Genomic DNA, 20,241 nt, shown 5'->3' with positions numbered 1-20,241 from the left:
GGAAGGATTTCAATGACACACACAAAAGAAAGACAGACAGACAACGTGACGAACAATACTCCATTTCTGCTGGCACAAACCCTTTGGAAGGAAATCCAAAAGTGTAGATATGAAACCATTAATTAATGTAGGTTTTAAATGATAAGATATATCCCTCATTCATCACAATCATCATCAGACACTTACAGCCATGACCTCATTCAAGCTTGACAGACAAAAGAAAAAAAAGGTGAAATATGGCAGCAAGTTGAAAAGCACTGCTGCACTGACGTCAGTGTGCTCTGTCTTTGTATTGATGTCCTTCAGGTGCAGTTCAGTGCATACATGTGTGTTTTTGTGTGCTTGTGTGGATATAAATCCCCAAAAGTCTGCATGTGAGCTATATTGTATTTGGGGCCTCAGCATGTGATAACAGGTGCATTTGCATTTACTTTTTACTGTAACACACACAAGCGAGAAAGAAATAGTCAGCAGCCTGCCAATAGCAGTTGTTAATGTTCATATTCAGTGGCCACGAATTGGCTGCTTATTATTGATGCATTCATTCAATGGAAACAAAATGATGATGAGAGTTTGTAGCATTAATTTCATGTAATTTTACATTTGTAGGCTGTCTAACTGAAATGATATGTTTCCAGTTTCCATAGCAGTATAGCTTATTTAGTCATTTAAACAGAATAAAATGTTGTCATTGTTTAATTGTACCATATACCAACTTTTAAAATGTTGCACTTGAGTAAACTGGTGTTGAAAGATTGATTACAACACAACTATGTAATACATACAGTTTAGTCATGTCCTTCATCAGAAAAAAAGCAGTGAGTGGTGTTATCAGCTAAAGCCAAGCTCTAAAATCAGTGTAAGTCAGTTAGAGTTGCTTCTTTCCCTCTGTGGCTGCTCAGAGGCCAAACAGAGGACTGAGGGTGAAATGGTCCACCAGGTATGAATGTTTGTAACTGAGTTAGACTGAAGCAGACTGTTAATTAAAAAAAGAGCACAACAGAATCTTCTTGGGCCACCAGAGCAGTCAAGCATGCAACACTGCTGCCTTGCTGACGATAAGCCTTTTTCTCAGAAGGCATTTTGACATGTCACAGCAGGAAAAGCGCAGGTGTAAATAATAAAATTAATGATGGCTGAATTCAATTTTGCTGCTTCAGTTTCAGCATCCTGGTAATGTGCATGCTGGCTCACTGTCACGCTGTCATGGCTTGCTGGGACGATGGCTTTGTTGAATAGAACAAAGCCATCGTTAATGTTATTAGTAAAACCTGTGATTTTCCTGCTAGGACAAGTCAACTGATATAACAAAAAAAAAAAAATCAGAATCTGCATATTCAGAAGTGAAAGTGTGCATGTGCACCCTGGCACAAATCAAGATTTCTTTTTCTTTGTAATAGTGATATTAGCTATAATAATATGTAGATTACAATGTGTAGTATATTCATAATAGTAGTCTAATCTCACTGTTTAACTGATATTCAGACTGAATTCAGAGATAAACCTTCCTTCAATACATAGTATGTAACTGATATCTATGGAAGAATAGTTGGTAGTTGATTTTTTTGGCCTCATGATGGCAGCAGAGTGACATGATTGGGTTCTTCTCACAGCGCAGGGGGAGACTTAACAGGGAAATAAACTGAAACCTCATCCTCTCAGCCTTTGAGCAGTCTGGTAAAATTGCTGTATAAAAAGACTCTCATTGGCTTCCCCTACCTCTCTCTCTCTCTCTCTCTCTCTCTCTCTCTCTGTGTCTGTCTTTAGGGGAGGGATTGTAAGGACTGCTCCCTATTAACAAGAGTCTGTGAGAGAGATGTATTGAAGCGACGCCAGCACAGCTCTCAATCTGAAGAATGTGTTGGCATATACAAGGGGCGCCACTCAAATGGAACTTTAATTCATTTACACAAAAACCAGAACAATCATAAAAACAGACCTCACTGCAGAGAGCTAACAGCTTAGGTAATAAAGGCTGGAACATAACTTCCTTTAACCTGAGAATTAGCCTTTTATAGGGTTTTTATTTCGATAACTTTTGCTCATTGAAATGGGGGATAGCATGTCCTTCTGTGAGTGTGTGTATGCCCATATGCATGGTTGTGTATGTGTGTCAGATGGTAGAGGTGGGCTGTGAATGAACCTTTGATGTAGCCTGCCAAGTTTCCCCTGTGGACAGCAGCTGTTATGATAAACACGCTGTCTAGTAGCAACAGATCCTCCCAAGATGGTTCCCCACCCCTCCTCTCCACTCTCCTCTCCTACTTTCCCTCTCTTTTCTCCCAAGGCTGTGTTTAATGGAAGGGAAATGAAAACAATAGTCCTGCCAGTCTGCAGGCCAGCAGAACAGAACAGCTCTGCCAACCTGACAGTAAGTCAGAGAGACAAAGACTGTGAGAGAAGACTGCGATATACCAAACACAGTCCAGACAGTGTTTTTTTAAAGGTGTTGGGGGGAGGGTGGTGGTGGCGGTTTGGGGGCTTCTATATTATCTATCCAGCAAGCCCAGAGAACAGACAGATGAGGCCTTCAGGGTGTTGGATGCTGGATGTGCCGCTGGTGGAAACCTGCCTTTTATGTCAGCCAACGTTTCACCCAGAATGGTAACAGAGGTCACGAGACTTGATGGAAACGATTAAATTTCCATTATGTGGTCTATTTTTGTAGTTTTCCAGTCTTAAATACATATTTTTTTCTGGCTCACTCTGACCTGTGACCACTCTGACACAATGAGAAATACTACATACTGAACTCCAATTTTAGAAGTGGTACTGTGATTTCATTCACACCAAATAGGGAAGGATTTTTGTCTTGGATCCTGTTGTTTAGTTTGTAAATGATAAATGCTTCAAGTATTACAGCAGCTGGATTGTACTCAATGTATACTTTATTTACAAATTAAATATTTTAAACCAGACCAATGTTGGCCACTGAAATCTACTATTATAACACTTCTGATACAATGTTGATTTCAGTTGTCAGTCAGCAAATCCAATGGCCTCAACTTTCCTAAGCATGAGAATCTTCAGATCCATATTCTGGTTTAAGTACTCCTTGCACACAAAGTAAGTTTCCAGCCCGATGCATGAGGAATAGCTTTTTAATAATTTTTTGCCACAAAGAGCAGTCTGTAAGTTAAAAAAGATATTACCCTTCCAGATCACGTGAGCCTTTTTAAAACAAATATTATTATTTTAAAACTTGTTCTACTGAGAAAAGTATTTAGCATTCTACATTTTGATGACCTTTCACACCATACAACTACAATGGAAAAAGGTTTGTCAATTTATGCATTTTCTCATTATTTTAAATGGAAATTTCACACAGTATATGTGCCAAAACCAGCTATATAAACCATAAAAAATCAAAAGAATATCACAATTACTGTACAAAAATTAAGCACTATTAAAGAATTTCAAGTGTATTTTCACATCCAAAGTTGATGACTTGTTCAGGTGGTCACAGTACACCCACACAAAAAATGCAAAGAAATTAGTCAACGCTGTATTTTACTAATTCTCAGCCGACCAGGTTTACTCATCAAAGTGCTGTCAGGTCTTGTAAAATGATGTCATTCAGCTTTTTGGTTTCCATGATCTTTGCCTCTCCACAGTCATGCCAACGTTGTTGAGTGATGGTGGAGGAAGGGTGATGGTGGAGATGGTGGAGGACACACAAACACACACACACACACACACACACCTACACACACACATACAAAAACAGGCACTGTGGTCACGACAGGCCCAAACCACAGGCACCCATGTGGAACGAGTCAGTGAACAGACCTTTATTCCTGCACTGAGCTGCACTATGAGTAAACTCACTCACTCACTCTCAAACTTTGTGTGTCAATTCTCTTTACCTACTCATTAAGTTACATGTGCGTTGCCATCTCTATGACTACCAAAAGTCATTCAGTGCACTGAACATGTCTCACTAAGTTGCTTTTGTCCTGTTTGCATGCTGACCCTTTACCTGGAGGGTTTTGTTTGCCTGCTCTGTGACCTCAGAGTGAACTCTCTCGAGTTGGCCTGTTGCCCAGTGAGGGACGTGCAGCCCATTCATTACCTGTCGGACACACTGATTGGGTTACTGAGTGTGTTGGAGTAAACAGGTACTTCCCCATCTATCCAGGAGCCCTGGCACAGCAGGCGTGTGCGTGTGCAGAGGTACACAAAGATCCTTTTACATTTTCCACTCTCCTGGAAGCACAAGCTCTAGGCGCCCTGTGTGTGCTTGTGTATGCATGCATACATGCGTGTGTTACTCTGTGTAGGTTTGTGTATGTACAAAAACACTTGGAAATCTTGGGTGTTTTCAGTTGGGGGGGGGGGTCAAAGAGGACTCTACTCCACTTAGAGGAACCAGCTGATTTCTTCCTGAACAAACACCTCTCTGCCTCAAACCCAATCACTCTGTTTAAGTGTATGTGTGTTTAAAAATGTATGAGGTGTGATTAATTCAATAAAGCCTTATCTTTCTCTTATGAAACTATTCTGTGCAAGCTGTGTATCTTGGTGTAATATCATGTTGCCTGCTCACCCCGTCTCTCTCCTTGGCAAATTGCCTCTGTCCAGTACTCCCCAACACACACTCCAATGCATACACAACACTACAGCCCCCCTCAGACATCAGTCAGTGAGCCAATCCATCATGGGAAGTTTGTGCTGATGAGAAGAGGAGGAAAAAAGAGCTGTAGGTGGAGAAATAGAGGGACAGACACAGGGTTAGAGAGGGAGAAGAAGGGAAGGGGAGAAGATATAGAGCCCTGATCATGATGATGGATGAGAGAGAGGATGCTGGTTGATGGCCACTCTCCCCTTTGAATCCCACGTGAATGTGAACTCAAGCAGGAAAAACATACACATGGGATGACTGGTGTGAAGAGACATTGGAAACCTGGAGGGAGAAGCAGAGGGTTATGGGTGAAGTTGGGATAAGCGTGTGTGTGTGTGTGTGTGAACATGGGGGATCTGTGGAATCTGTTGCCAGTTTGTTGTTTCCTATAAATAAGTCCTGTCTTGGTTAGCGCCAATATGCGTGAGAACCCCTGTGCAGCGATAACTCACCATGTCGGTTTTCTGCAGTGAAAACACCAGACAAAAGGCTGGAGGATTTATACTGGTCAGAAATCAGTTAAACTCAGACGGAGAAACCACAGTACTGTCATGATCTAAGTTCAACAATGGAAGATTGGATAAATGCAGATGTTGGACTGCTTGGAAATGCAACAATGTATGACAGGCCTTACCACAACTAGACTATTATGTTACCAGAGGATGAATATCAGAGAGTTGGAGAGAGAAAATAACTTATTATCCAGTCTATGTGTGCATGTATGTGTGTGCTTTATGTACTGTGTGAGGGGCTGATTATGGGCACTAATACTAGTAGCAACAGTTGCATCCCTAAACAAATAAAGAAACCGTTGAGTAAACAAACCAAAAGATCTCCGACTTATTGATAAATATTATCAGCTTAGGACATCCTGGAAAAGTTGCTTTTGACTGAAGGGTAATAAAAGCTGGAGAAAGAGGGCAAAGGGTGGAGAGAAGCAAGAGAGGAGATGGAGCCAAAGAAGTTTAAAGGAGTGGAAAAAGAGGAAGTGAGAGAGAAAGAGAGAGAGGCGAGGTTTCCAATGCAGGGCTGTGTGGCTGGCTGTGTGCTCCTGTTCTGCTAGGCGGCCGTGGCTGGCTAAATAAACAATCCTAATTGGCTGTGGAGCCCCACTAGTCTGGGGTTTCACTCGCTTTCATCCTCGGGAAGCTGCCGGGAAGCTGTGGGAGAGCTGAGGTGAGGCATCATGATAAACACACATGTGCTCAATCAGAGAACTTGCAGATATACATGCACATACAGGGTGAAGCTTGATTAAATGCACAGAGGCTGCTTTTTGATTATGTTGTCTTTCTGTCGTAGGTAAATGGTGATACACAAGAGTTTGTATATGAGCTTTTGGGAGTGCCCGCAGTTAAGCTCAGAGGAGAGTAATGTGGCCACCTGCTTAGCACATCTGGGGATGAGCAATGTATGACACACACACACACACACACACACACACACACACACACACACACACACACACACACACACTTCCTTGTGCATACAGAAATAGATGCAGACTCAGACACATGCACAATCATACATATGATTCATACCAAAGAAATACACACTGACACACACAATCACAACAGCAAATTCTTGGATGTGGTGGACACAGCCAGAGCCCAAATGACTAAGTTACTCTAACAGTATTACAACACCAGCTCTGGAACAAATACAACACAGCAGACTTTATCCATCATGGACCATTTAGATTCATCTGCTGAGGTTTGGTGAAGAAATTAATGATTTCTTCTTTTAACAACACAAGCATAGTCCAGCACACAGTGCAGTACTTTTCAATATGAGAGACATCTAGTGGTGTAAACGAGAGCTGTCTCCAAGTCAGTCAACTTGTCTTATCATCCAAACTAAACAGTCATGCCTGTTTCAACTTGCTTATGCATATAGGCTATCACAAGAGAGCAGAGCGCTGCTGTACAAAGAAGTGGGTATGACCAGGACAGAAATAATGAGGGAAATAGACATATGGATTGGAGATGTCTCATAGAAATTAAAGATCAAACCCGGAATGACACTGATTGGCTCTCATCTTTCTGAAACTGGTTTTGAATCAACAAAAGTGAATAGTAACAAGCTTTTATTCCTCTTCCTTTCTCTGTTGCCACAGCTAACCTTTGACACACTGTCTAATGCATACGGTGTGATCTTGCCTGCAAAGAGTGCCTTAAGAAAAGAGAAGACCTACAAGTACTGAAGACTGCGGTTTTAGTGTGATGGAATTGTGTTGTCTGAGAGAAAGAAAGAAGAAGAAAGAGGGGCTCTTTCGCTCTTAAGCACGACTCTGGCGCTGGCGCTAAGCCCGGCATGGCTCGGGAAGGGGAATTGTGAAAGCGGTTGTCATGGAGGAGCGCAGGAGAATAGAGAGAAGGAGAGAGGGATAGGAGAGGAAAAGACTTGCTCTCTGGAGATGCATACTACTGGTCACTTGATTTCTCCACTTTGAATGTTCCATTTTATAGGCAACAAAAAAAAAGACTTGAGGAAATGGGGAAAGTGACTGATTAGAAATTTCAAAGCCATAACATGCCATTCTCAACCAAATAAATGTCATGTTTTGCACCCCTGTATTTAGGTGATGCACTTCACAGCAGCAGCAACAAAGGATTGTGTGATTGTAGAAAAGGTTTCAGAATCAAGACGTTTCGGCTCCCATCCGGAAGTCATTCTCAATTGTGAAAATGGTCTGAGAACTCAGAAATTTAAGCTAAGCTAAAGGATTGTATGATTAGATGAGCAGCAGTAACCATGATGTCTTGCAAGAGTTAGGCTGTAATTAGGCAGTGTGGCACTTTGAGCTGATGTTTAGCAGATATAATGTTTACCATGTTCACCATCTTAGTTTAGCCTTTTAGCATGCTAATATTTGAAAATTTAGTAAAGCGAATGTTGATGGGAATGTCATTAGTTTTGCAGGTATTTCAAGTCTGTACCTAATCCCATGGCAATCCATCCAATAGCTGTTGAGACATGTCATTCCTCACTGTGGCACTGGAGGAAAAGTCAGGGGATCACCAAAGTAATTAGGATTCATCATCTGGGAACTGTACAACATTTTGTGCCAATCCATCTAGTAAATGTTGGTATATTTCACTGGATGAGTGCAGACTTTGACCTGCTGATGACTAGATAAAAAGTCATGGGATCACCAAAGTCATTAGGATTCATCCTCACAATGAATGAATGAATGAATTTGATGGGAATTCATCCTGTTCCTAGAGCCACACCACTAACATGAAATGTCAGAACTTTTGTCAGAACCACAATTATAAACAGTTTCACAACAAAGATGTGCTTCCTTCCATTTAGAAATAAGACCCAATTGTTTCCTTGCTGTCTTCAAAGACATCCTCTGGAAATTCAGAGTTCATAATGGTTTAATGGATCTGGCAACAAGAAACCAAACTGTGAGTCAAAGAGCTGAATGTAAAGATGGCTCCAACCCAAACGCAGCAGCCCAGCCTGCCTACATTCTTCCTTCCTTCAGAACTTTTCCTCCTCTTCTGACTACTGGCTCACACTCAGCACTCACACTGCTCCTCGCCTGATCAACACACCCCAGGAATCCAGACAAGGCGTGAGGGGAGATTCTGTGTGTGTGTGTGTGTGTGTGTGTGTGCATGCCCTCATATTCATGTGTGTTTGTGCGCGTGCAGGGAAATAAAGACTCCTTATACAGGTTGTGTGTATGTCAGGCACCTCATGTATCAGACAGCACCTCTGTGCACTGGAGTAAAATGAAAAGGAGACTTACCTACCTCGCTTGAATACTCTGCTCACAGACACACAGAGACACACACACAAACCCACACACACACACATGATTACATGGGTTAAAGGGCAGAACCTGTGAGGAAAAAGCTGGCTCTTGACAGCTACGACTGCATGTGTGTAAATGTGTTTGCCAGGGGTTCAGAATAAAGGCATATCAAGAGAAATACACGCACACACACACACCCCCGCATGAACACATGCACAGCCACACACACACACATACAAAGACAGAAAGGTGATAGAGGGAGATGGAGAGACAGCAAGAGGGAGGTGTGGTGGATATTGAGTGCTGAATCGACTGGAAGGTGGGGTTGTAGACAAGGAATAGGATTATTTGATAGGGAAGAGGGTGGGCGGTAATCACTTTTTCCAGGGACCTCTCCGAAGATGTCATGTCATCAGCATTTCCCTGGCAGCTTGCTTGTAGTGAGAGAGAGAGAGAGAGGGAAGGAGGGAGTGAAGAGAGGGGAAGGAGGGAGAGGCTGAGGGCGCGCTTCTTCCGAAGATGGCAGACAGCCAACAACAACAGCCGACTCCAGTAGGTCGGCACAGGAAGGCGAGTGGGGGTGAGTGTATGCGTGTGTTTGTGTGGATCTCTTTGCGTGCGTGTGTGTGTATATGGGGGGGTGCTGTTAAAGCCCTTATGTGTGCACCCTGCACTCCTCAAGTGTTCCCGTTTGTTGTTCCCGAGCCGGAGGGCCTTCGGCTGGGCCGTTCCCGGGGGAGTCGTTACACCACATTCCTTTCCCATTATTCCAGGCGTCTCTTTACGAGCAGCACCATCCCCTGATTCGCCTGGCCTTTCCTCTCGCCCCTGATGTCCTGTGTTTTCATCCTCGTCATTATTTTTTGGTTATTAGCTGAGGACGGTGATGTGTCAGAGAGCAAGGGGGACGGAGGGGTAGGAGATTGAAGGGCTTCTGCTGCTACAAAGCCTGCGTGTGCATTTGTGTGTGTGTGTGTGTGTGTGTGTGTGTGTGTGTGTGTGAGTAGAAGTTTGAATGTTTGCCATCTCATCCTTGAAATAGATCTTACTGTAAGTAAGAGATAGTTTGCTAACATCTGCTACAGAGAACAGGTGTCCCAGGATCTTCAGTTCCATGTAGACCACTGATGGCCCAGCAGAGAAACACCATCAGGGCCTCTTATCACTTGCTCTCCTTCTCCCAACATTCACTCTTTCTGTCTCTCTCTCCTGGTCTCTTGTTCTCTCCTCATCACTTGTTCTCCCCTCATAAATGTCTTCTTCTTCTCCCCCCCGGCGGAGCCTTCTTTCTTTGGGTGACCTGAGAAGGGAGAAATGTTCATCAGTAGTAAGTATGTCAAGACTTTTCAAGGTCTCCGATGGGAGTTGCCCAGAGCCTCAGGCCTAGGAGGGGCCTCGTGACTGACTGACAAGTACAGGTGAAAGTGGACTGGGTCAACCTTGTGTCACTGAGGACACACACACACACACACACACACACACACACACACACACACACACACTATCACTATCACCATGGGGGACAGTCATTGATATAATGCCTTTCCCTAGCCCCTTGCCCTAACCTTAACCATCACAGCTAAATGCCTAACCCTCACCCTCACCCTCACCCTAACCTTAACCTAATTGTAACCTGTACCCTAAAACTAAGTCTTAACCCTCAAAAAGCAGTCACTACCCAGGGGGACCTCAATGACTGTCCCCACAGTGACACAAGTCCCCATGGGTTAGTGTGCACTCAGGTTAAAGTCCCCACCGGGATATAAGAACATGAAACACACACACACACACACACAGAGGCTCCAGCCAGGCTATGCCACTGGGAAAGAGGGGAGAGGTCAACTACAGCTGTGATGGGGTTAGCTACAATGGAAAGTTGAAGCTCTGCAACAGGGCCTACAGTCTCTATTTTGCATTTCCTTTTAACATCACTTTTGGAAGCACTGGGACATGTAGTGGAGAGTAAACTTACTGAAACTCAGTTTGATTTGACTTAAGATAGGGTCTAATAAGAAGCCTAAAAGCATAAATGCTTTTCTGAAAATTTCTTAAGTGCTTTTATGTTTATGCCTTAAAATTGATCTTTCTCACCTTGTAGAAAAATTGCATTTATTTTTGTTAAATGCCTATTTAAGCAGGGAAATACTGTCCAGAAAACCGAATGAACTGTGGCCCAGTCTACACTGTATGAGCTGGACGTGTTAGTTTTTCCTTGTTTGGAGGAAACACATTCCTTAGTAGCACCTCTGACCTTGGAGAGAGGGAAGAGATCCTGCAGAAATAAATGAATAAATAAACAACAAGGAGAAAGTCCAGGCTTCTCTCCAGAGGTTGCTCTTTCTCTCCCTCTCTCTCTTCTGTGTGTGTGTGTGTTACATGTTTCACTGCTGCTGATAAAATGAGATAATGAAACTCTTTGCTCCCAATTTTTTCTACAAAGATTTTGAGATGCATCTTGTTACAGTTACAGTTAAGTGTCAAAATGTAGAGAACTCGATCTACCTCACAACCTTGAAAAGCTGCAATATTATTTTATATTTCTTTATTTAACCGTGTGTACAATTTGAAACCTGTTTCTCAGCCACTGTGATGAGTCTCCATCAAGGAACTGAACTGCTGACTCTTTGGCTTGGTTTACTTCCTGTGTCACCTCCCAGTAATGGCATGTACACCCTTACTTCCCGCCTGGCAGGATGCAGAGCCATGGCTGACAGCTAAGCATGGCTGTTATTTCTGGCATCAAAAGGTATCAGCGCTTTTAAACCTTAATAAACACAATAGACATTAAAACTTGAACAGACACAAAAAGGACTCATTGGTTTTCCTGCTCTCGCACTTTCCCTGCCCTGCCTGAATCTTAGTCTCTTTCATGTGTCTCTAATTAAAACTTTTATATTTAATTTTTTTCAACACTTATTAATTAATAGAATGTTTCCCATTAGTTTGTTTGAAACCTGCTTTCTTGGCCACACCTAAAACGTAGTGTCTTATCTGCTTAAATGCTGTCCTGTCTGACACTGGGTGATAGGCCTTTTTCACGACAGACATTTTGACATAATCATGGTAAGAAAAACAATGGGGTGAATAGAAGCTGGCCATGAAGCTGAGGAAGAAAGCATGACTGAGTTTCCAGAGATATTGTATTAGTCAAATTTTAAAAATAAGAATGCAGTGTCTTTTCTTCAGTATGAATTTAACAGTTGTTGTTTATAAATTATATGATGACATTCTCGTGTTGAGCTGAGCTCTCGCCACTGAGCCTTTTTTTAAACCTTATTGTAGTCAATAACAATTTCCTGAACATCATGACCTCCTGCTTCCAGTCCACATCCATCAGAGTAAAAGTGACTGCAAAAAACAAACAAAAAATATGTCAAGCAATTAAATATTTGTCATTGTGATTTGAGACTTCCACGAGCATACAGAATACCTCCCTTAATACCTCCCTGTGCGACCATAAATACCAGCTTTACCGAAAAAATATTTAAAGTACAGTCATGTTCTCAGGAAAGTAGCCAACTAATCATGACACTTACTGTTCCCACAAACAATTACAGCCCTGTCTACATCAAATGTTTAAAATAATGTAGAAATATTTTTAAATCATGTTGAAATGCTCTACATCATCAACAGGGCCCAAAAGGGACAGCAGAAGAGGGGCAGAGAAACAGATGTAGAAAGAAAGGGAGTATTAGCTGTGTGAGGACTGGAAGGACCGTTGTGAGTAGTATGGGGAGCTGCTTCGTTCAACAGGTGGATAAATAGCCACTGGAAAGACACAGTGTGGCACTACTGTACCTGCCTCTGTGAAAAAATCAGAGTCATAAAATCAGTTGGATCTGAGAGAAGAAATAGGAGTTTTGGCCCTTAAACACTAGAACTTGATCAAACATGTTCTGCAAACAGCCTTCATCTATAAGTTCTGGAAATACTGACCTTGGAAAGTCTGCTTTTGGATAGGTTCCTCCATATTACTGGAATCATTTACAACATACTGAAGCTTTATATGCTGGTTTCCCTGAGTAGTTTCAGAGAACACAGTAAGCGCCTGATTAATCTCAGTTCTGTAGGTTTTAGCATTGATGCTCCTGATTAATACAATATAACACTGGCACAGCTAACGGAGACACTCAAATTGAACAAAACCATCATAGCTGTTATAAGTTACAACTATGGTTTTCCTGCCATAACGTATAAAATGTCTGATGTGAAAATGGCCTACGAGCAACTTTAGATTCTGATTTGTGCTAAAACCTTCCATGCTATGCATTAAACACTGTTTTACTTTGGTTAAAATTCTGTAATTGCTGTCACGCTACTTTAAAAAAGTAGTTATTCCTAGAAGTATACCCATTTCTCTCACACTTACTGACATGTCCAATTTCCAGTAGGTCTCTTAGGTGAAGTATGTCCTGTTGTGTAAATGTAAAACAACACCTGGCAGATGTGCCCTGATACCCAGACACATGCAGGATACCATAAGTAATGCATACAAACATGCACTGCACATGCACATACAGTGATTTTTGACCACAGAGAGTCCAGTGGTGGTATATTAACTATGGTGAAATCAGGTGTATTTATGACCTGCTGTATCTGTCACAACACCCAAATATCAAGAACAAACAAGGAACTCAGGCAAAACCTTTGAGCACTTTTATACACACATACATATGTAATGTGTGTGAGTTGTGTGTGTGGTAAAGCATGCATATTTTGTGTGTTTGAAAGTTTTATACATGTCTTGCATATCTCATAAACATCAAAAATCACAAGGCTCCATGACGATTGTCACATGACCTGTATTGGAAGGTGCTATTATACACCCATTCCCCAGAAACACACCCACACACACAGACACAGACACACACACACATGCACACACACTGCAGTGTAGTGTCTATGCCTTCCTCCTGGCCCTGTCATCACCTCCTTCTCACAAAACTCCTTGAGGCCCTATACTACTCAACAAGAGGATTTTATTCAAATCACTCTCCCACTGTATTCTCTTTCTCCCCTCGCTACCCCCACCTCAACACACACACACAGACACATACACATGCCTCCCCGTCCCCCCTCATCCCGTCTCCCTTTCCACTCTCCTCAGCCTGGAGGGGTCTGTTAGCCCAAAGCAATTTAAATACAGTGTGCGACGAGCAATATGGCAGATATCTCAACTCACATGAGATCCACATACGACACCGTTTCAGTCATTCAGAATGTGCACACACAGATCATTACACATACAGGCCCTTTAAGCAATCTGGGAGAGTCTGAACACAGTCATAGAGATAACATCAAAATGTCCACATTCAAATCATCAGCAACAGTTTTATGTTTGTCCTGAGTGTGTGTATGCAAGTGTGTGCATGTTATGTTTGTTTCTAGTGTTTTATCAACATCAAAATCCCTGTATGGCCTGCCTCTATAGGTACTATAGGCAGGGACTCTAATGCACTGATACTGAAATATTACCTCATAAGAACACAAAGACATACTGTACATTGACAAGTATATTCAATTGAAGGAGTGTCTTGACTTGACCCTCATCACCTTAGTATGGACATGAGTTGTGAACAGTTCCACCAAAGAGTGATTGTTCTTCCCCAGACTGGTTCATCTGAAGGATTTCTAGAGGCTGAAAGAGGTCAAAGTAGCCAGTTAACTTAATTTTGTGTAACAGAAGTGTAATTTTTTTTCATTTGTATCAACCTAATCTTCTTGTGAACCCTCAGATTTGTCCCAGCCCCCAGGTTGGGAAGCAGTACACCAAGAAAGCAAGAAAAAAAAAAAAAGAAAGATGATGGGAGACATTTTTTTCAAGCTCTCCTGCTCAACTGTGATTTTCCTGCATGAGCCTCAGCCTGACTGGCTGCAAAGGGGGATTTCCCAGATGATGCAGTACCAAGATTTGACACTGCAGGGCAGTGTTGTAAATCTATGCTGACAGCACATCATTAGTGTTTCACTATGTGTTAGGTATAACGTTAAGTTTGGACAGGGTAATTTGGGTATGCATCGCAAATAGATTAATTTGTGAATTAATTGATAGACTAACTAGTTTAAAACACCTCCACTGATACACTCAGTTAGGCTATACTGTGTCTCTACTCTGTGCATGTGTTCCTTCTTGCCCCCTCCCACTTTCTGTTTCTTTCTGTGGGAATTGTCAGTAGAAACAGGTCAGCATCACTCAGGAATGCCCTTTTTTTCTGTGATTTTGCTTGGTTGCCATGCTGAAGAGAAAAAAACCCAGATCTTGGGTGGGCACAGAGTTACAGAGAGGCTCAGCAGTATCATTAAAAACCTTCCTGGACATCCAGGTTGGAAGGCTGAGGAAGAAGCTTAGTTTTTCTTCAGGGTATACAGTGATGTTGAAGAGGATAATGGATGAAGGGGTGGAGAAAATAGTCCCTGCTGCTCTGACATCAGTAAGCTACTAGACAGTAGACAGACATAACTGTGTACGTGTGTTATTATAAGATGACATACAGTAAGTGTTTGAGGTTTGATTACTTGACTTGCTGTCTCATCTTTGTCTAAGATACTGGAGTTTAGCAATTGGAGGGGGGCGGCGGTAGGGGTTATAAATATTGTGTATGATGTGCGTGGTGTGAGGAGGATATCCAGCGGGCCTTGAGCATCACTTTGTTTTTCTTTACATTGCTCTTTTTCTCATCTTTATAAAGGGGCTGTTGCTGCACACTGTGATACACAACAACATAGTCATACTGACTAGACAGACAGACAGACAGATAGATAGATAGATAGATAGATAGATAGATAGATAGATAGATAGATAGATAGATAGATAGATAGATAGATAGATAGATAGATAGATAGATAGATAGATAGATAGATAGATAGATAGATAGATAGAGAGATAGATAGATAGATAGATAGATAGATTTCTTTGCAAAACTGTTTAAGTCTGTCAAGTTGCATGGGGAGCAAATTTTACAATTGTGGCAGATATCTCTGAATTTGCAGCATTCATTGTGCTATGAGCCTTCCAGGGCTTTCTGCAGAAAAGCTTTCTCACAGCATGATGTTGCCACCACCGTGCCTAATGGTGGGGAATGTTTGTTTCTGCTGACGTGCAGAGTTTGGCTTAAACATGTAACATTCATTAAGGTGGCAAAAAGGCTAGTTTTGGTGTTATAAAAACCAGAGAACATTCTGGTTAGGTTTGGCTAGGGTTGTTTCAGAGTCTCCCACATGCCTTTGGGGAACACTAGCCCAGATGTTGAGTTTTCTTCAAAAGTTGCTTTCTCTTTTCTACTGTGTTATAAGGCTGCAACTTGTGAAGCACCTGAGCAACCATTGTTGTCACACTGGACAGTCCCTACCATCTCAGCCATGAAATACATAGCTCCTTCAGAGTTGTCAGCTGCTTGGTGGCCTCCTTCATTTGTGCCCTTTTCACACAGACACTCAGTTCAGATCAGGACAGCCTGCTCAGATGTACAGCTGGTCCTTATTCTTTGCCCTTTAAATTGTTGAGCTTACAGCACTTAGTTGAATATTCAGTGCCCTGCAAATAATAATAATAATAATTTCTCTGATTGGTACTTTTCAGTAACCCTTTCACAGATTTGTTGGAATGATGTTTTGTCATCATGACACAGTTTTTGCCAGGAAACTTACTAACCAGAGGATGGACTTCACCAAATTCATTTATACTACAATCAACTGTCACCAATTACACACACCAAAACACAGTTGGCTGCACAAGTGATTTAGGTTTTCAATGGGGGTGAATACTTGTGCAATTGATTATTTTGTGTTTTAAATTTTTACTTATTTTGTTCAAATTAATGAACTGTAAATTCTGGAAAAAACTGGAAATTAGTTGCCTGAGGCATGAATATAATGACATATCAGTATCATCTCATGTTGCTCAGACACCATGTGTAGTGTTGCACACAGTGATGATTGTCTAATTTGTCCAAACAAACAATCTTTCCATAATTGCCTTACATAATACACATACAAAAGAAAACCAAGTCATGTTCTTAGTGTAATTAAAATTTTATACCAGTATAAAATTTTGCTTGCAGATGATTACATGCTGGGAGTCTCTCTATTAAACACACGCCCCTGTGCATGTTAAACTGTGGATATCCTGTGCATGGTTAGTACTTTGACGGATGGGCAGCTACTGCAGGAGTGCGTGCTCCTAATCTCTGCAAAGGGGGTGGAGGTTGCCTTTGGGGTGTCGAAGCGGGTCCCATGAATTGGGGATGGCGCTGTGTACAGTGTAAGCGAGTTAGCAGCCAAAAGTTTGCAGAGCGCAGGCAGGAAAGTTCGCTGGAGAGGCGACCCGTGATCCCAAGTTCTTCTGTCATATTACCTACGGATTTCCATTGCAAACATGCGAACTACAGACTTCTGTGCTGTTTCGTGGGTATTTTGAGGAAATTTCTCCCCGTCCTTGAAAGATAACAGTTAACGGTTTGCTGCCTTCGCTGGACGCTGTAGTGTCAATGGACTATAGTCTATCTTATGATTCAGTGAGTAACTTTGACTAAAATTGATTGTATGATTTCCTGACCTGCAGATAAGTGTGGACCGTAAGCATGACTTAAATGTTGACGTTATGCCATGTAGCCTAGTCTTGGGTGTTTAAAAACAATGAACTCCCCCCGTGACAAGGAACTGGCACCCTTATCTCGGAAACACCGACTCATGGCTGCAGCTATGCCCAGTGAGGACAACCCATTGCCCGGTAACATTTCACGGAGTGATCGGAATGGATTAGGCGGACTGGTTCACTGTTTCATATGTGGAAGCGGAGTTACACCAGGGAAGGAATTAAGGTTACAAGTGACATATCAAAAAGAGAGGGTTCCATTTTTCCCGTTTCTACAAAATCAGGAGCCAGCTCCGGGTGCGTGTGAAGTGAGCCCGGATGGACATACGCTGGTGTGCGCTGTGTGCCACTGCTTTCTGACGGAGCAGTGGAACTCCTTCGAGCGAAGCAGGACGCCCATTGAGAAGCGCATGTACTGGTTGAAACGGCCCTACCAGTGCGACTCACGGCGCGTCCCACAGGAGTGGAACATCTCTTACGATCTGGAGAGGAGAATCAGTGTCAGCAGCCAGAACTACGACGGGGGCGCAGAATCTGATTTCTCGTCTTTTTCTGAAAACGAGAACATATCAGACCAGGAGATGGATTTAGTCGACAGAGCCGGTGTGGGCAAAGACAAGTGCCTGAGAGCATCTGGCAAATCGCCAAGAGACAGTAGCAGGAAAAACAATGCCATCAGTGTTAAAAACAGCCCAGATTCACAGCGGGCAATCCGTTACCCGGTGGGTGTTTATGGGGCGCAGGGATCGCCAAAAGCGGAGAGTGTCCTGCCGGCGAGGCGCGGTGCTAAAATTATGAATAATGTCTGTCAATCATCAGAATCTCTGGCAAAGTCCCAGGAGAGATTCCCTCAGCGATGCTATGACAGCTCTCTCTCTGACACACCTGTGCAAGACAACGGGGTCATTATGCGCAACAGGCGATGGCTGGAGGAGGGGAACGTCAGACATGCCGAGCCGCGTCAGATTCAGCGTGTTACAGACATCAACTGTGCTTCGTCCGGACATTCATCGCTGCTGTACCGAGGAAAAGGCGAGGGTCACTCCAACACTGTACTGTCATCTGTTGGCACCGCTGCTGTCACCACTAAATGTAACATAGCTCTTCCCAGGGAGAATAACTCTGATGAAGATGAAATTAACATTACAAGTGATGATGACATAGACATGTATGATAGCAAAAAAGGCTCAACAACCCAGCTTAGACCTGCCAGAGACCCGTCCGCAAGAAAGAGTGCCCAGTCGCACCACATTGAGGAGTGTGTTTGCTATATTTGTGGCACTGGGCTCAGACATGACGACTGTTTTAAAGTCAGTGTTCAGAAACAAGAGAGGGCACAAGGCGAGCCCTTCTTTCCCTTCCTGTGTCTTCACTCCCCTCCCCAGGGTGCAGTGCCTATCAGTCCAACAGGTACAATCCTGGTGTGTGGCAGCTGCCACACCTCCCTCATGCAGCAGTGGCAGAGCTTCCAGCTTGCGGATGTGCCTGTCCTCCAGCGCCTGTATGTAGTCCCCCTCAACCAGGCCACCAGTTCTCTCCATCCTTCCCAGCTAACTTCCCAGAAGGGGAAACCCCCAGAGTCCATGGAGTGCATAACTGAATCCAGGGCTTCCCACGAGGCCTGTTTCCTTTGTGGTCAGGAGTGTGGAGGAGATATGAGAGTAGCATATGCACAGGCTGGTGTTGGTAAATCCCGTGGTGTGATGTATTTTCCCTTCATCAACATGTTGCCTTGCCCACCTAACGCCCAGGGGGTGAGGAATGGCCGCGTACACTGCTGCCCACAGTGCTATTTTATCCTGGAGGAGATCTGGGGTGCCTATCGACTCAGTCTTAGTGAAGACCTTATCACCTCTGTCAGCTCCTTCCTGGTCAGGTACCACGCTGCCATTGCCATTGAGGGGTCTGGACCAGCCCATTCCCTGACAGGTGTGGCCTCTCTGCCCGGCAGCTCCATGACAGTGTGTTACCTGTGTGGAGCTGAGCTGTGTTCAGGTGGAGAGTACCAGCTTCATGTCAACCCGCCTGGGCGTTGTGGGGAGAGGGAGCCTTTCTTCCCCTTTCTCACCGTCCACCCTCCGGCTCCCCGTGCCAAGCCAGTCGATGCCACAGGCCTGGTATCAGCTTGTAACCTCTGCTACCATGACCTACACACCCAGTGGGCCCAACATGAGAGAAAGGGCCTGGGTCCCTCCACCCCTTCTACCTCGAGTTTATCCAGTGCCAACCTCCAGCCACCCAGCTCCCCTTGGGCCCGCCAGTACAGCTGTGAGGCTTTTGTGTGTTTCTTCTGCAGGCAGGAGCAGCGCAGGCTAGGAAGACTGTGCGCTGTTACTGTGGCCAGGCTACCTGTGTTCCTGTTTGCACCTCGCAGCACACGCACACTCCTGGTGGATGATGGGAGAAGGTTGGTGATTGGCTCATGTGTGGAATGTAAGGCCATGGTGCAGGTGGGACAGAGCATCCAGCAGGACAGGGATAGGCTGGGACATGGAGCCTCAGATGGGGAGAGGAAAGAACCAGAATCAGCCTTGCCACAGTCTAGACTTAAGGTAAGACCAAAGCCTGATAAGACACATAGACAAAGATATTCTTTTTTCTTAGTGTCTTCAAATGTAACTAAATGCACTCATGATTGGTTAAAATGACAGTCTCCTTTCAGCTTTTAATCTCCCCTACATTTCCACAGTGCAGTGCAGACTGTGTTTGCCCTGATATGACCTCTAAGTCACATGACAAGGGATAATTTTGACATTTTGCATAGAGGAACTGCTGTGATACAGACATGCAGCTGGGTAATAATCAATGCACATGGTGCTTTTTGTTAGAAACTGCTTACTGTGTGGTGGAGTACTGTCCACTTTTTTTGCAGAAGAATAGGTCTCAAACAGTGATATATGTTTGTTTATGTGTGTGGCTGGAGACTGGAAAGCTTAGTGGGGGTCTACACAACTGTGATTAACAATGATGAGACAAACATTTTCATCAAAACTTACTTCTATAAACACCAGAGGAAAACTATGGTGATCTGAAGGCCAAGGCCATCCTTGTGTTTGCTGCCTGCATGTGTGTGAGAGTGTGTTTATTTGAGCAAGCGTGACTGAGTATGTCTCAGCCAGTGCTAAACAGTTTGTTTTGGTTTGAGCATGCTGACAGTCTTAAAGAGTATTTCAAGGAAGTTAGTTGAAATCAAGTCTCTAATCATAACACAAATGCACAATGAAACGTCTGCCCTGCTAATTAGACCACTTTTACTTGATG

General features: G+C 43.4%; 1 protein-coding gene and 1 long non-coding RNA gene across 2 annotated transcripts in view; both read left to right on the top strand.

Moving 5' to 3' along the window:
- Nucleotides 1-5,655: 5,655 nt before the first annotated feature.
- Nucleotides 5,656-7,874, top strand: LOC122877092. The gene is made up of 3 exons (XR_006378190.1): nt 5,656-5,797; nt 5,924-6,032; nt 6,738-7,874. It is a non-coding gene; the product is annotated as an uncharacterized LOC122877092 (long non-coding RNA).
- Nucleotides 7,875-16,568: 8,694 nt separating this feature from the next.
- gse1b (Gse1 coiled-coil protein b) overlaps nt 16,569-20,241 on the top strand; it is a 167,054-nt gene continuing 163,381 nt past the window's right edge. The window contains exon 1 of the mRNA XM_044207315.1: nt 16,569-19,532. Coding sequence (XP_044063250.1) covers nt 17,022-19,532 — 2,511 coding nt within the window. The 5' untranslated portion in view covers nt 16,569-17,021. The remainder of the gene's footprint in view (nt 19,533-20,241) is intronic.

This window comes from Siniperca chuatsi, linkage group LG1 (assembly GCF_020085105.1).
Source record: "Siniperca chuatsi isolate FFG_IHB_CAS linkage group LG1, ASM2008510v1, whole genome shotgun sequence".
NCBI lineage: Eukaryota > Metazoa > Chordata > Actinopteri > Centrarchiformes > Sinipercidae > Siniperca > Siniperca chuatsi.
Note: the sequence above shows the minus strand (reverse complement) of the source record. Positions and strands in the feature narration are given on the sequence as shown.